General features: G+C 37.0%; 2 protein-coding genes across 5 annotated transcripts in view; one reads left to right on the top strand and one right to left on the bottom strand.

Annotated features, from left to right (window-relative positions):
• LOC6641087 (frequenin-1) overlaps positions 1-14,365 on the bottom strand; it is a 33,251-nt gene extending 18,886 nt beyond the window's left edge. The window contains exon 1 of one of the 4 annotated variants that reach the window (XM_047011270.1): positions 14,339-14,365. The gene's annotated coding sequence lies outside the window, so the exon portion shown is untranslated. Of the gene's footprint in view, positions 1-2,698; positions 2,827-13,824; positions 13,840-14,338 lie in introns of those variants that run through there. The other 3 variants (XM_023175308.2, XM_047011271.1, XM_023175309.2) reach the window with 3 other exon arrangements.
• Positions 11,003-12,055, top strand: LOC6641086 (the record flags this gene model as incomplete). The annotated part of the gene is made up of 2 exons (XM_002064090.4): positions 11,003-11,561; positions 11,646-12,055. Coding segments are annotated over 2 exons (741 nt in total), but the record flags the coding sequence as incomplete, so codon positions are not given.
• Positions 14,366-15,300: the final 935 nt, after the last annotated feature.

The following is a 15,300-nucleotide window of genomic DNA, read 5'->3' as shown; positions in this document are numbered from 1 at the left end:
AAAGGTTTTAGCATCACTTTTATGTCACAATTTAACCAGGTATAAAGACAACCCCCAAAAGAAGTCAATTTTCATTACAAAACTCATTTTTATTCACTCAACACCACCCTCCCCTCACCCTGGATTGTATACATCGCACGTTCCGCCCTTCCCCTCCTCAGCCATCACCCACATTGGAAGCAGCAGCAGGAGCAGCAGGGAAATGATAAAAACAAAAACAAAAAGAAAAGAAATGTTTATTTTGCTAAAGCAACACCGTATCCTTGTAACCATTATTTACCATAGATAAGTCAGACCACCTCCACCCCCTCCCCCGCAACCATCTCTTGTCCTCATCTCAGTCATATATGTAGGTTTATTTAGGCACCCAAAAAACTTTTGGCCCCAACTTACGTACACATATATGTATGTCTGGCTATTAACTTTTTCTCAGAGAAAGAGAGAAAGAGTGGGTGAGAAAAGCAGATGGAGACCAGAGACTATTGCCTAGGTTAAGTCACAGAGAAAGAGAGGGAGAGGGAGAGAGAGAGAGAGGAGTATACAGGTGTGTGGGGTTTGGTGTAGCGGCTGTAAATTATGCAAATTACTGGCAGGCAAAAGGAGAGCTAGAAATTAGTAATAAAAGTTACTTTTGGTCCAAACACTAACACATACTCTCACACACACACACACATACACCTACAAAAAGTCTCACACGTGAGCAGAAATTTACATAACCTCTTTCATTTCTTTTACTTCTTTTACCCTCCTCCTCCCCGTTCCACCAAAAATCTTTTCCACCTTTCTCTGTCTGACTGTATCTTCAACATTTTCTTTATTCCTCATCGCGTTCTCTTTCGACCTCTCCTGGCTGTGTCTTGTTTTTTTTTTTCTTTTTTGATTTGATTATATTCTGAAAACACCAACAAGATGAAATCGCTGACGTCTGCGGCTTTTGGGATGAGACGCAACAGAGATGAGAAGGAAGTTGGCTAAAAGCAGAGAGCAGATAGAAAATGTGGCAGCAGCCAGGCCAAAAAAAAATTGAATATTTTATCAAGAGTTACCCTTTTATGTCCTGTTTGGGCAGTCTATAACTTTTAGCATCTCGACCTCACCTCCTCAACCCCATGGCAGTGGCCCATACACTACATTGAATCTTGAGTCCAAACCAAAATCCAAACACACACACCACATCTCTCTCTACCTTTAACCCCCTTCTCAACCCCCCTTCAGCAAATGTAGATTTTGACTAAGTAAGTCGTTAAGTTGTCAGACTTGACTCTATTTTTTTATTATATATATGTATATGTATATCGAGAGAGCGGGTTTTATGTATGCCAGGGTGTGTGTGTGAGTGTGTGTGTGTGTGGGAGCAGGTGTATGGCTTTATCAATCGAAGCGGCGTTTTTTGGCTCCTTTCACTTTTTATCAGATTTCAGATTCAATTTCTGCATCAAGCAACAATCGAAATCCCAAAAAAAAATTCAACATTTAATTCTATGAAATTGCTGTAAATAATATTTTGTTGGCTTACATTTTTTTTTTTTGGTTTGATTTGTTTTATTCTTCTTCTTTTTTTTTTTTTGGTTCTCTTGTTGCACACACACACACACACACACTTTACAAAATCCGTTGCATTGTTTTTGTCTCTTAATTGTTTTAATTTATGTTTTTGTTTTTTTGCCAATTTAATGCTCTTTGCAAATTTATCGCTTAAATTGTTTCCTTTTTATTCTGTTGTTTTTACATTGTTAGGAAAAAAAAAGAAAATGATCCAAAAAAAAAAAAACAAAAAAACAACACTCGACTGGACTGTCGGTTTTTGCGTACGTATGTGTCTATGTGTGTATGTGTGTGTGTTTGTGTGCATATGTATGAGTGTGGCAACAAAAAATTATTCTGTTCCGTACGTGGCACGGTCTGAAAATCAACTGAAAAGCTTCATCTGACAATCAACAGTAGGTCGAATGTCCTTGTTGATACGACAAGGAAGCTCCCGAACAAACACTCACACACACACACACACACACACATCAAGTGAAGTTTCGTCCCGTTCCGCTTCCATCTACTTCGTGGCAAGCTTCCTGCCTGGAGCGAGCTTTTAACCATCAAGAATAACAACAACACCCACAAGCGACCAACCACCCACCCACTCACACACACACACATACACTCCGAATTTCAAAAATTACTGGAGAAACTAAGCAAAAGCCTCTTAGAAGAAAAGTTAATACTAATTAGATTTCAAAATTTGTTTGCAATTGTCATAATAAACAAGGAAAATTAATCATAACTTGCGACACTTTGCCGGCAATCAAGTTCATGAAGATCTAACTTAAGAGTATGTTCAGTCAAAAAGCTATACAAAGTGAACAATTTAGAATGTGACTAGTTTACTTCAGATAATTCCCACACTAATGGCCATAAAAATTTAGATTTGAGGTTATTTCATTTCCACTCTTTGAGACTCTCTCCGCCTATCTCAATTCAATGAGAACTTCAAAACAATTTTCGAAGCAGTTGAGTTTTAAAAAATCCATTAAGGTATTTGGAAATTCTTTGAAAATGCCTTCAGAAAAATGGCGTGAAAGTCGTGAAGTGAAAGTGAAGAACCAATTTGAATTTACTTTGATCCTCGAGAGGAACTACAACATAGTATGTGAGAAGATTACAGATATGTTATATAAAGGATATCTTTGGTCCGAGATGTACTTACATATAATAAATAATTGATGGGGAATTAAGTTTTAAGTAAATCCTTTTTCATATCCAAGAGATGATTCAAACCGAATGATAATAATTTTTAATGGATGATGTCGATTGGGTTGATTTTTGTTTTGTTTGTTTGTTTTTTGAAGTAAACTAAAAGTAATTTGACATTTGAGACAATGATATGCAAAAGTGGAAAACATTTGTTTTCCTACTTAACTGAAAGAGCATATATATATATGTATTTCCGCAAGAGAATGTTTCCTTCCTTTCGTCCGTTTATATTCGGAAACATTCAACTCACTTAATAAATCAAACCGGTTTTCTGGTTATAAGCAACCCTGAGAGATTGTGGCATGATTTATTTGCATTCAACAATTTATCTAGTTTAAGCAGAAGTCACTTTCAGTTTTAATGGCGCTTTGGATAAGTAAATTAGCAATTTGGCTAAGCAATTTAGGCTGCGTCTCAGTTGTATGTATGGTTTAGTATACTCGTATTCAAATTTCTACTAAAATTCTTTTAGTAAGTCTTGAGGTGACTGTAAAGAAAGTCGGAACAGGTAAGGATCTCACCTTTTGGGAATTTAATGCTCTTAATATAAATATTAAGATATTAAAATATTAACTAAAATCACTAATATCAAGTAAAGTTCTTAAGAAATATCGAATGACAACAATTTCGATTCTAATCTAAAGAAATTTGGCTAAATTTGACTTTTAATTTTAAAAGTTTGTTCACTTTGTTTGATTGCTTTATTTGGATAAAGGATTTGGCGACCTGAAAACTTTTCAAATCAGTTGAATTAATCGATGTATTGAGATTTTTGAAAGTAAGTAATTTCTGTTTGGTATTTGCTAAAAACATAATTTTTCATTTTAATGTTCATTAATTTTTGTTGTGAACCAACCCGACCGACCATGTGGCGTATACGTCATATAATGTAGAAATATATGTATTTGTGTCCTTGTGTGTGTGTGTGTGTTTGTTGTGCCTTTTGTCTGACAAGAAAAGGCCGAGGCTTAAAAATATAAAAATATACAGGACAAAAGACTTAGAACCCAAGTAATTCGACATTACGAGCATTAACTCCCACGCCAGGCGACCCTTCGTTTAAAGGTAGGAAAGCAAAGGGAGAGCGTATTGGGTAAGCGAAGCAATGTTGTGCTTCCTCTTTTCCTCTTCCGCTTTGTCCCCATCTCTATCTCTCTCTCTCTCTATCTCTCTCACTTTCTGTCATACTAGCTCGCTTTCACACCCTCTCTCTTTGAGTTCATTATTCACCACACACACAAGGGAGATAAACACCAAGATTGAGAGAAATACAGAGAGAGAGAGAGACACACAAGGGAAGAAGCTTTTTGATTACGTCAAAAAGCTGCATTGAGTCTTAGCTTTTGACCGTTAGAACAGCTGGGTGAAATTGTTTTTGGCGCCAGAAACTGGAAACCCAAAAATTAATCTGTCTGACTGATAATGAAAACCCAAAAGTTGTTAACCCAAAAAAGTATGCTATGTTTGCGACTCGAAGCTGAAACCGGAAATGTATTTAGGTTTTATTTAAGCAATTTACTAATACACTTTCACTTCATTATATCTATATAAAATTAGCTTCTATAGTGACTTTAATTTGAACAGAACAATAATATTTTTATCCTTTATCCTTCTTTCGCCTTTCGTAGTATAGATGCATAGCATGGAGGAATCGTATTAAGTACATATATATTCTTGATCAACCATCAATACAAACTCCACATTAAGAAATACAGTTTTAGTTTTTAGCATATAGACTATTTATTTCTTTTTTTTCTAACGCCATCGGCCAAACTAACTAACAGTTTCATGATGCTGTCTATTAGGCTTTAATTGAGATTCAAAAGGAAAATTATTCGATGGAAGACTATAAAACTAGTTAAATAAAAAGCAACTCCAAAAATCTAATGCCAACTACCAACTAGCTTAACATTTACTTCTTCATGGCACAAAAAAAAAAACCAAAAAAAACTATTCAAATTTATGCAAGTCATCTTCAACGTCTTCTTCGTAATCTTATCACAAAGGGGGAAAACATTAAAAGGAAATAATGTTTTTTTTTTTAGCAACTCGTTTTGAAGGAAACTTTAACTAGACACTTTTCTCATTAGCGTTCGTTCCTCTGACCGAAAGATCCTAGGACACAGGCGCAACCAAAAACATAACATTGCTTCACTTCGTTCATCCCAGCATCCCCCCCATCCTCCTAATAACCCATTGGCAACTTAGCTCTACTTGACGCTTAATGCAAAACTTATTATGCGCATTTGCGAGGCTTACGAGGCTGAACACTACCAACACTACCACTCATCCAGCATCAGCCCTTGCTCCCACACACACACACACACCCACCCACACATACACACATCGACAAAAGCCATAGCCGGAGGCAACGTGAAATTTTCGGGCCCTTGCACGGACTTGAGCCTGCGCCTGGGTCTGGGCTTGGGCCTAAGACTGAAACTGAGACTGAGACTGGGCCATGTGCAGCATGCGACGCTGCAACGTGCAATGTGCGCACTAATTACGACAAGGTCGGTGCACTAATTAACAATGGCTTTGAGGCAGTTAAACGATATGGCTTAGCACCCACAACTCAAAACCAACAGCAACCATCTCAATTTCAATCCCAGTTTCCAGTTGCAGGCAGCATGCAATATTTGCAGCTGCTTTAAAAGTCAAGATTTATTTATTGAATTAGAAAATCTCCCAAAACAACTTGTATGGCATTAACGAATAGTTGAATATATGCAAGGATGTTTGCGGGGAAAAACTATTTATAGAACCCGCAAAGTGATGGTCAAACTTGCCAACTATCCAGAAGAAAATGCAAAACAAATTCGCTTAAATCAGGTAGTAGAATACACTTTTCCTCATTCAATTCAATGCATTTTATAGATGTTTACTAAAGTTTATATATAAAATATGGTAAGATAACTGAGAACAATATGCTAGACAGTCCTTATACACAAAACTTAGTACAATGCATATTTATTCTATAATTAACTATAAAGTACATGACAATATATGTATGACAAGAAAAGATGCCAAAGAATGCAAAATATATAGATGGATGTAATTAAAAGATATATTTTTGTGAGTGGGAGTGTAAATAAACGAACTGACAATGTCCAGAAACAACTTCCTAATGTGGTCAAAGAAAATATATAAATCGAAGTGCAAATGTGGAAAACCGAAAATTTATGCTCCATCACGTCTGCAAAGAAAACGAAGGAATAGTTGGTTAGAGTTATTGAGAGAGGGGAAGAAGATAGATCAATGTTTGACTTGAGCATTAGGGCAATGTGATAAAGAAATTCAATTTAACACACAAGCCCCCCGCCCCCCACTTGCCCTTGCCCATCAAGACTTTTACTAGCTCCTCCTCCCCCCAACTAACAGCCGTTTCAATCATCCATCTACACTTTTAAAAGACTTATGTGGCAGAGCAATGTTGGCAATTAATCCTTGCCAGAAGCTTTTTACAACCCCACACACACACACACACAGATAAACACAGACACAAACACAGTTGTGAGACTTTTGTGCTTGAAATTCTGTATTTAAATTCAAATTAAAAAACAATTAAAGATGTGGCATAGACAAAGAACGAAAGAGACGACGGCAGAGACACAATGAAGCTGCTCATTTTGGCTTAGCAAAATTAACTGCACATTAAAAATTACGCGCCGCCCCCAAAAAAAAAAAAATAATTAAGCGCATAATTATTTAATTTGATAGGCGTATAAGTATATGTGTGTGAGTGTGCGTGTGTGTTTGCTTGTGTGGCAGCAGCTGGAGACGGAGGCCATTGATGCAAACATAAATATTGTGAACTGCTTGCCATATGAAAATTAATAGACGCACTTCAAAGTAGCTCAAGAGGCACTAGGGAGTAGGCGGGGGGGGGGGTAGAAAAGGAGCCTTTGCGAACACGAACGATGACGAAGAGAGGGGACGACTTAGGGGGCCAGGGGTGTCTGGCCGGAAAGTGGCGTGTGACTTGGCCCTGCCCAGGGGCGACATGCTACCAGACACTTGGCAAATGCCGGCGCCAGCATGAAGCACACAGACTGACAGACAGACAGACATACACACACACTTACTCACACTCACTCACTCACACGCACATACAGAAGAAGCATGCAAGGAAGGCAATCAGACAGAGATGGGACGAGAAAGAAAAACATAGAAAGTAGCAAAGGAAGGGAGCACGCGAATGGCAAGACATACAGAAAACATGGCGTATGCGTAATATTTAAAGGAGAAGGGCAAATTAACAACAACCATTGCGACAGATTTGGCAGCCTGTCAAAGTGCCAACTGTTTGGAGTTGAAATCACTTCGAACAATGGACAAAAGAAAACGTAACGAAATCAACCATAATTCAAATGAAATCAAATTTAAATCAAGCGTTAATTAGGATGAATTTTCTTAGTGTGAAGAAAATTCAAAGGAAAAAAGAAAAGCAATAACAAAAAAACTGCAAATATTTTATTCGACATCAATTAAGACATCAGCAATAAGAAAAAATAAACGGAAAATTAAAAACACACACACACATTTTGGCACTTTGCTAAAAAATTGTTTAGTGTGCCCAAAAGTATGCTATGAAATATGTTGGGAATTCTAAACCAAAGCCAAGTTAAAGTTTTTAGTTAGTTCGAGGTTTGTTTGCCGAATTCTGTTCCTCTCTCTCTCCCTCTGTGCGCAAAAATAAAAACGCTGCGAATTTTCGCATAAATTTTCACGCACGTGCTGGAAAAGAGATCGTTGAGTAGAGCCAAATCCACGAACTATCCATGAAATCAATTTTTAGCCAAAAAGGATGGCTAGTCCGCCTTGTGAGATGCGGCCAATGTGGTGACTGGTTGCCCCCGGGCAGTGTTGTTATTACACATGCTTATTGGCAGAAAAGTATGGCGGGCGGTTGCCCCCCCAAACTAAGCGAAAATAAAACGAAAACTACATACATCCAAAAATAAACAAAAAGAGAAAAACTTAACCCCAAAAGCCGACCTCTATGAGATGAGGTCGGTCGACGGTCTTTAGGTCTAGTTGTTGTCCTATCGCCAGTTCCTCTGCCTCACTGTCTGTCTGTTGTTCTTGCCTATTGTTGTCATTAATTTTATGCCTCATATAAACGGTAGGAGTAGAGCCTAAAAAGTCACCAAGCATTGCCCTGTAAACAAAAGCCTCCACAGTTATTCCATTGACGGTCTTCTTTTTTTTTTTCTTTTTTTGGACTAACACAAAAATTGCTGCTGTTGTGGCAAAACAAAAACAAAAAAAAAAAACAACACACAAACACAGAGATTTACAGAGAGCGAAAAGGGAGCAAAAATTACAACAACAGCAAAAAGAATTAGAATTGATGATCAACCCACAGATTTGTCACATTCAATGTTCAGAAAATAAACTTCTACTTGGAATCTACAACAAAAGAAGAATATCTATTAAGATTAGTAGTAAGTAACGTTTTCTGATCACTAGGTATATGTATATACGAACAACTCAGAATTATCAAAAGGCAATGACTAAGACTTTATGAAAGGAAAAAAAAGGATTCTACTTAAGAGACAATTCCAAAAGTTTGTGGAAAAAATGCTCCAAATTTTTTAGATGTTTAGCTTTTTTGAACACTTTACCAACTAATTAGCAAGCTAATCAAGTTTTGCAAGAGTTTTTAAAAAAATTTCGTTTAAGTTTATCTTGGATCATTTTTGAAACATTTTGTCGCCTGTCAACTATCAGGCAAAGTGTTCCCTCTGTGTGTGTATGTGTGTGTGTGTGTGTGTGCGCGCTTCTGTGGTCGATGTCGTTGCCATTGACATCGTCTTGGTCCTGGTCGACGTCATATTGTGTTTGGCAAATCGTTTGCGATAAAGCCAACTACATAATGTCTCTGTAGGCCAAAAGAAATGAGCAAATCCAGAATGAAGAAGGCAGGGGTATAGCTGATTGGGTGGGTTCTACGCCAGTAAATGGGATGAATGGGGTGCGGTGAGGGTAGAGAAGATGGGAGGGAGGGGATGTAGGGAAGTTGAGTCACATAAAAATGTTAAAGCAGCGCTACACTGGCGTCATGCTCAAAGTTTCTTCACTCTCTCTCTCTCTACTCAGTAACTCACTCCATTACGTATGGGCCGTGTGGGCCTCGGGATAATGCGAGTTATCCTTGATTGCCTGCCACGATATGGAGGATATGAGGCGGCAGCAAACAAGCCGCTTAAATTTTTCTCATCTCTCTGTCATGATTTTACTTTTCGACTGTTTCCCTTTTTGGCGCTATCGTGATTTGGCGCTTTTCTCAGTTTCTTTGTACTTTATGCTCATCATCATTCGACCAACAAGAGCAAAAAAAAATGAAAGAAAGCGAAAACCAAAAAAAAAACACAAAAAGAACAAAATATCGGCTACAATTGCTTCTGTGAATATATATATATTGCCTTTCGATATTTTCTTTTCATTTTCGACTATAGCTAATTGATTTGAAAACTGTCGAAATAAGTGAAAAAGTAACATGAGAAGCAAACTACAAGACACTCCAAGACTCTGTGGCGCTAGATGGGAGAGAGAGAGATGGGAGAAGAGTTGAGTTAGCAACTAACTAAACAACAATTTTTAATTGCAAACAGCCAAAGCAGTGGCATGGTCTCATAGTCTCTTAGACTCGTCGCCAGTGTCTCTAGAGGCAAATGAGCTTTTTTTTTTCTCTCCGAGAAATATGAACGAGGTCAATGATTGTTTACACTACCCTCGAATGCTGTTTACTTCAAGCAAAGCGACTACCGAGATGATGATGGCGGAGGTGAAGGCGGAGCAGTACCAAAAGGGGGCATGGGCATATGGCACAGGGAGGGGGCAATGCAAGGCAGGTAGAGTGAGAGCGTGAGAGAGATTCTCCAGAAGCCAAGAGGATGGGTAGTCTCGAACGACACAGTGGAATCGATTGAAATACCTTGGAATACATTGTCAATTAGTATAGAAAATCGATACTCAATAATCTAAACCCTTTCGAGTAACTCTTATCTCTATTCCGGTTTTCGTTTTTCTGTAGAGCAAGTATGATCAAGAATTTGAAAAAGTAAATTAAATTGATTTAAGTGAGCAATCTAAATAGTTTTTATAGTTTTCAAGAGTCTCTTTGTCTCATATAGATGAACAACTAGTTTCATGTTTTTCTATTAATTCAAGAACTTAACGATGTTATTTCTAAAAACTAAGAAGCCCAACCCGATTTCATTAAAGTCCAATTGTAGCCATTCAGTCTCATCTTAAATATGACTCACTAACAAAACAATAGTGACGATTTAAAGCCAGATAAGTTGGATAAATGTGTAAATATTGCTTGACTAACTAAAAGCAAAATCTACAATATTTATTTATTTGTATAAGTATGTGTGTATGAGCTAGCCGAAGGCTTAGTCATTTCATTTGAAAGTTTCTTTCCTCCTTCTCCTACTTCCACTCTTCCATCTCTCGAACATACATACATATGTAAGTAAGCAGTTTGCAATAGTTCAATACAAATCGTGAAAACTTTGATTTTACTTTTTCTCTTCTTATTTTTTTTTTTGCAAAGTTTTTTGTAATTTAACATCCATTGTAAGATATCAAGGGTGATGAGAGGGGGCAAATGGGGGGTAAAAGGGAACAACGATGTTGGCGATGTTAGACTATGTTGATAACGATGGCGATGACGATGACGATGACGATGGCGACTTGGCGCACATGCTGCTAACTGACTGAAGGCACATTATGCCTGCAAGCTTGGCGAGTGTGTGTACTTAGGGGTACTCAAACACTTACATACATATGTATGTATATGTATGCGATACATACATACATATATGTATACATAGATTCTCATTCTGGCATCATTTGCATGGCACGTTCTCTTCAGCATTTTCTTCCACAACCCCCGACTACTGATGGAAATTGAAATGGTAATGGGTTATGGTTGATATGCCAGCTATAGGTTATAATCAGTCTAATTGGATTCATCCGGATCGGATGACTATCATCTATTATCTCTTATATTTAGATCAGAAACAAAACATAATCATACTTAAATCTATTTTTGTTTCATCTCGCTTAGAACTCTTTAGACATTATGTTTAAATTTCTAATTTAAAAAGGGAAACTAATCAATTTTTGAATTTTTCGAATCATATTGTCTGATATGGGCAAGCTTTGTTATTGCCTTCTTTCTAAAACACAACAAAATTCATAAACGTTTACGAAATTGTTGTTGTTAGCTTTGTACATTTTTTAATTCAATACCCAATCCCATCGATTGCCGATTATGCATAAGATTTCAATGTATAAACGAGCCTTAGAATTGGAGCGTGATCTATATGAATCGTGGCTACTACTGACAGTTTGCTTCTTTCTGCAATGGAATCAATGGCATCTTATCACTATATTCAATTGTCCAGATACGGATACGGATGCGGAGGCAGAGCATTGTTTATATCGACTATCGAATGTGGCCTTTACCTGGTCGAGTGTTTTCTTCAATATTGGCCTCCTTGTGGCCATCCTACAAATTTGGCCCACATGTTTTAAGCGTTATGGCCATCGAAAGAGATTAATTTTACTACCCATTAAGCTGGTCATTCTTTTATATATGACCGAATGGATTGAGTTGGAAATGTGGCAACCATTTTTGGGCATTATAGAGCATATGCTGCATTCAGTGGGCCATGCAAAAAGGGCGGAAACATTGTATTATTATTGGCCAAGTCTTGCCACTTGGCTAATGCAAGATGCTTACCATGTTGTGCGTTTTGTGGCATCATTCTCATTATTTTTAACAGCCATTGATGCGGCAGGTATGCCCCAAGTTTTCACCCCATCACCCCTTCTTATTGTCATACTTTTTGTTGTTGTTGTTTTTTTTTTTTTTGTGTTATTAGGTCCAAACTGGCGAAGCGCCATTGATTTTTTGCTACTTGGACGTTTGCCGGAAACTCAGGAGGTTCAACGTTTGATTCGTCGTGCCCAGCAATTGCGTTACCAGGCCCAACAGATGGGACATCCCATGGAACTATCCGCACAGGAGTTACTCTGTGACGTCTTCATACAATGTTTCCATTAGTTTTTGGCCAACAAACCCCCAACACCCCATCCACACCCCCGCAACCCGTTCAATCGGAATACCAACTAAAACATATATAAACCAATCATGTTGAAAACGAGGTGTTTATGGCACATTTTTTGGCCCATTTCGTTCATTTGGAACATCTGGCACGGCCGCTTATTGTATTCTCCACGTAATTGTATATACTTTTTTTTCAATTTTTCTTTTCTGGATTCTGTATTTTTTTTTTTTTTTTCTTCATTTTTTTCATTTTTCGTTTTCTTGTCGTTTTTGGCATCGTTTGCCCCGTAACCTTCAAACAGAGAACGCGATTCAACACAAAATTACACGAAAAAAACACACACATTTTTTCCAAATTATATTTAAATATGTATATATTTATATAGACCAAACTACTTCAAAGTCAAAAAACCACTAAAATTTACAATAAAAATTAAAATAAAAAAAAAAACAGCGAACTGTGGAAAGTTTACAATTCCAAAGTGATTCGTATAACAATTGTAAACAATTGTAAATGGGGGAAAAAAGAACTTTAGAGTCCAAAGTTTGGACCAAATATTTATAATTGACCAGAGAGAGTAGCTAAGAAATATATTGGAATATTTAAAGCTCAGTTGGGATAGTGTATAATAATTCTATCAGAAAGAAGAATGGAAAAGTTTTCTTTCCTCCTAGAATTTTTAACTTTGAATTTGATTTTCTCGGCTCCTAAAGAAAGTTAATGAAGAAATTTTGTTTTTTTGTCAGTAATTTGTTGGTTATTGTATTCAGACAATGACCCGTAATTATTGTCATGTCAGCTTTCGACGTTTTTTTTACAGGTGCGTTTGAACGAAAATCGGCTCCCAAATGCTGGTCATTAGCTTAGCCCGGTCTTTCCAAAATCTTTAATATTATAGTTAGACATGTGTATTCTTTATAGAAGTTGCAGATCTAGGTAATCTAAGATAAACTGCATACCAAAAATTTTCATATTAACCCCAGTATTTGTTTTGGGGCCCATCGAAATTTCGGGTTTTTGTATGTAATTCTTGAGGTCTCTTGGTTTGACGCCGTTTTACGATACCAATTTAAACTAAAGTTCATTTTTCTTAATCTAAGTATGAAAGTAAATTGAATTTCCCGTCAAATGATACATGTTTCATAAAAATCCGACAAAAATTAGATCGATTTAATACAATAACCAACAAATTACTGAAAAAATTTCTTCATTAACTTTCTTAGGAGCCGAAAAAATCAAATTCAAAGATAAAAAAAAAAGGGGCTAACCTGGTGACCACCACTGTTGTTTGATGGGTAATAGGTTGATTGAAAAGAGTTGCAAAGTCATGAAGCTAGTAAACAGGACAACAAAATAATATTTATTTTGTTCTTGCTTGGAGTTTTTTTTACAGTTGTTTACTTATTTGAGTATATTTATTTCGAATCTGAACTCAGTTTTTTCATCATTATTTTGGGTTGGATAGAGAAAATATTTCCTACATTCCTACTGAAACGACAACTTTTGTTTTAAATTTTTCGACTTTGATCGTATTTTGAAGTCTAATTTTAGACTAATTTTTCTAATGCTTCTTATGCAGTATCGGAAAAAGGAAAGGATCAAACGATTTCCAGGTGATTGTTGTGACACAGATTTTATAGATGAAAGCACAACATTAAAAAAAAAGACACCAATTACTATTTTCGATTTTCTTGCTACATTATTGACATATGAATTGTTAATCTATGCTTTATTCGGTTACTGTCCAAACATTTTGAAGCAAATTAATATTGTATGGCAATTTGAAGTGGTTGAATTGCAGAAACCACAGAACTATGAATGGTTAAAATGGTCTGTATGTATATAGATATGACTAAAACCGACACCAAACCGCTCTCCACAGGCTGCCAGGGCTGTCATTATGTCTGGCCATTAGATGGGTCATAATGCTCTGACACCACGCACAGAGCGTGGTTTTGGCCAAAACAAACAGGCAAACAACATACATACATACCTGCTGGGCATTTGCGGTTTAAAGCCCACACACCCACACACACACACACGCACACACAGAGAGAGAAAGAGAGGGTAATACTAAATATAACTCCTTCTATTTAATCAGAGAGCGGTTAATTTAATTATTATTCTCTCGTTGCACACATTGACAAACACTAAAATCATCTGCATTAAGATAATTTAAATTAAAAGGCACAGTTGTATATATACATATGTATATATATATATTTTTATAGATTTTTTCGTAGACACTTTGTGCGAAGCTTAAAACCGTTTAACGCATTAGCGCGCACATTTTAATTAGAAAACCAAAAACAGCAAAAAAAAAAACACCAAAAGAAAAAAGGGTACAAACAAAGTCAACGGATTACAAGGTGAGCGCGAATAATATTTAATTTAAATAACAAAAAAGAAAACAAGAAATTAAATAAAAACAACAAGTAAAAGGAAACCGAAAACAACACCGTAAAACCGTAAACCAAATTTTTTTGTGTGCCCAGACAGTGCCGTACCCCAAACATGCAACTTGTGCGAATGCCAATCGAATGGGAATGGGAATGGAAATGGGTATGGGTATGGTAATGGTCCCGGGTCTATGGGGGTCTCTCGCTGTCGCCGACGTCGTCGTCGTCGTCGTCGCGATACTGTGTCTGCTGCCGCCGACAGAGGCGGAACTACAATAAGAAAATTGTTTTTCAAGAATTAGAGAATTTACTTTACATTTGCCGCCACCGACGACGCTGACAGCGATGCCGATGCCCATCGTTGGCGTTGTTGCCGCCTGCTAATGCAGGCAGGTGGCGTCTTCTCCCCACCCCTCCCCTCCCCTCACCACCATCATCACACTTTTTTTACGCTCCTTTCAACAATATCAGCATCTATAGGTGTATATGAGTATGTAGTTTCCCTCATTGGTTGATCGATGTGTACGAGCTTTGCCTAAATATAGTATAATATAATAAAATCCCCAACTCTCTCTTGCCCTCTCTCTCTCTCTCTCACACTCTCTCTCTGGTTTGGTCTGTGCCTTCCTCTCTAAAACAATAAACAATCAAATAAAAAGAAATTCAAACAAAAACAAAAGGGAAAGAGATAGAAGAAGTTAGATACAAATAAAGATACAGATTCAGAGATATGGATAGAGCTAGCCAAGCGAATTATGTGCTGTAGATATTTGCATGCCTCAACTGAATTCAATTCGACGATGACGAATCACCGAGACGCTACAAATGCAAATACAATACATTAACATTAACAATACATATATCTATATATATATATATATATTCATATATATAGCAAGTTCTATACTGCATAAACATCGATACACACACACAATCCACAACAATCTAAATAATTTTCGTATATTAGGTTTACCGATAGCCAAACTAAACAGAATTTGCATCAAGTTCATTTGTACAATTTCCTGCCCCTCACCAAATCACCCCCCACATCCTCAAAATTGGATCAAAAA

Source organism: Drosophila willistoni, assembly GCF_018902025.1.
Source record: "Drosophila willistoni isolate 14030-0811.24 chromosome XL unlocalized genomic scaffold, UCI_dwil_1.1 Seg141, whole genome shotgun sequence".
Lineage (NCBI taxonomy): Eukaryota > Metazoa > Arthropoda > Insecta > Diptera > Drosophilidae > Drosophila > Drosophila willistoni.
This window is presented reverse-complemented; position numbering and strand designations above follow the sequence as displayed.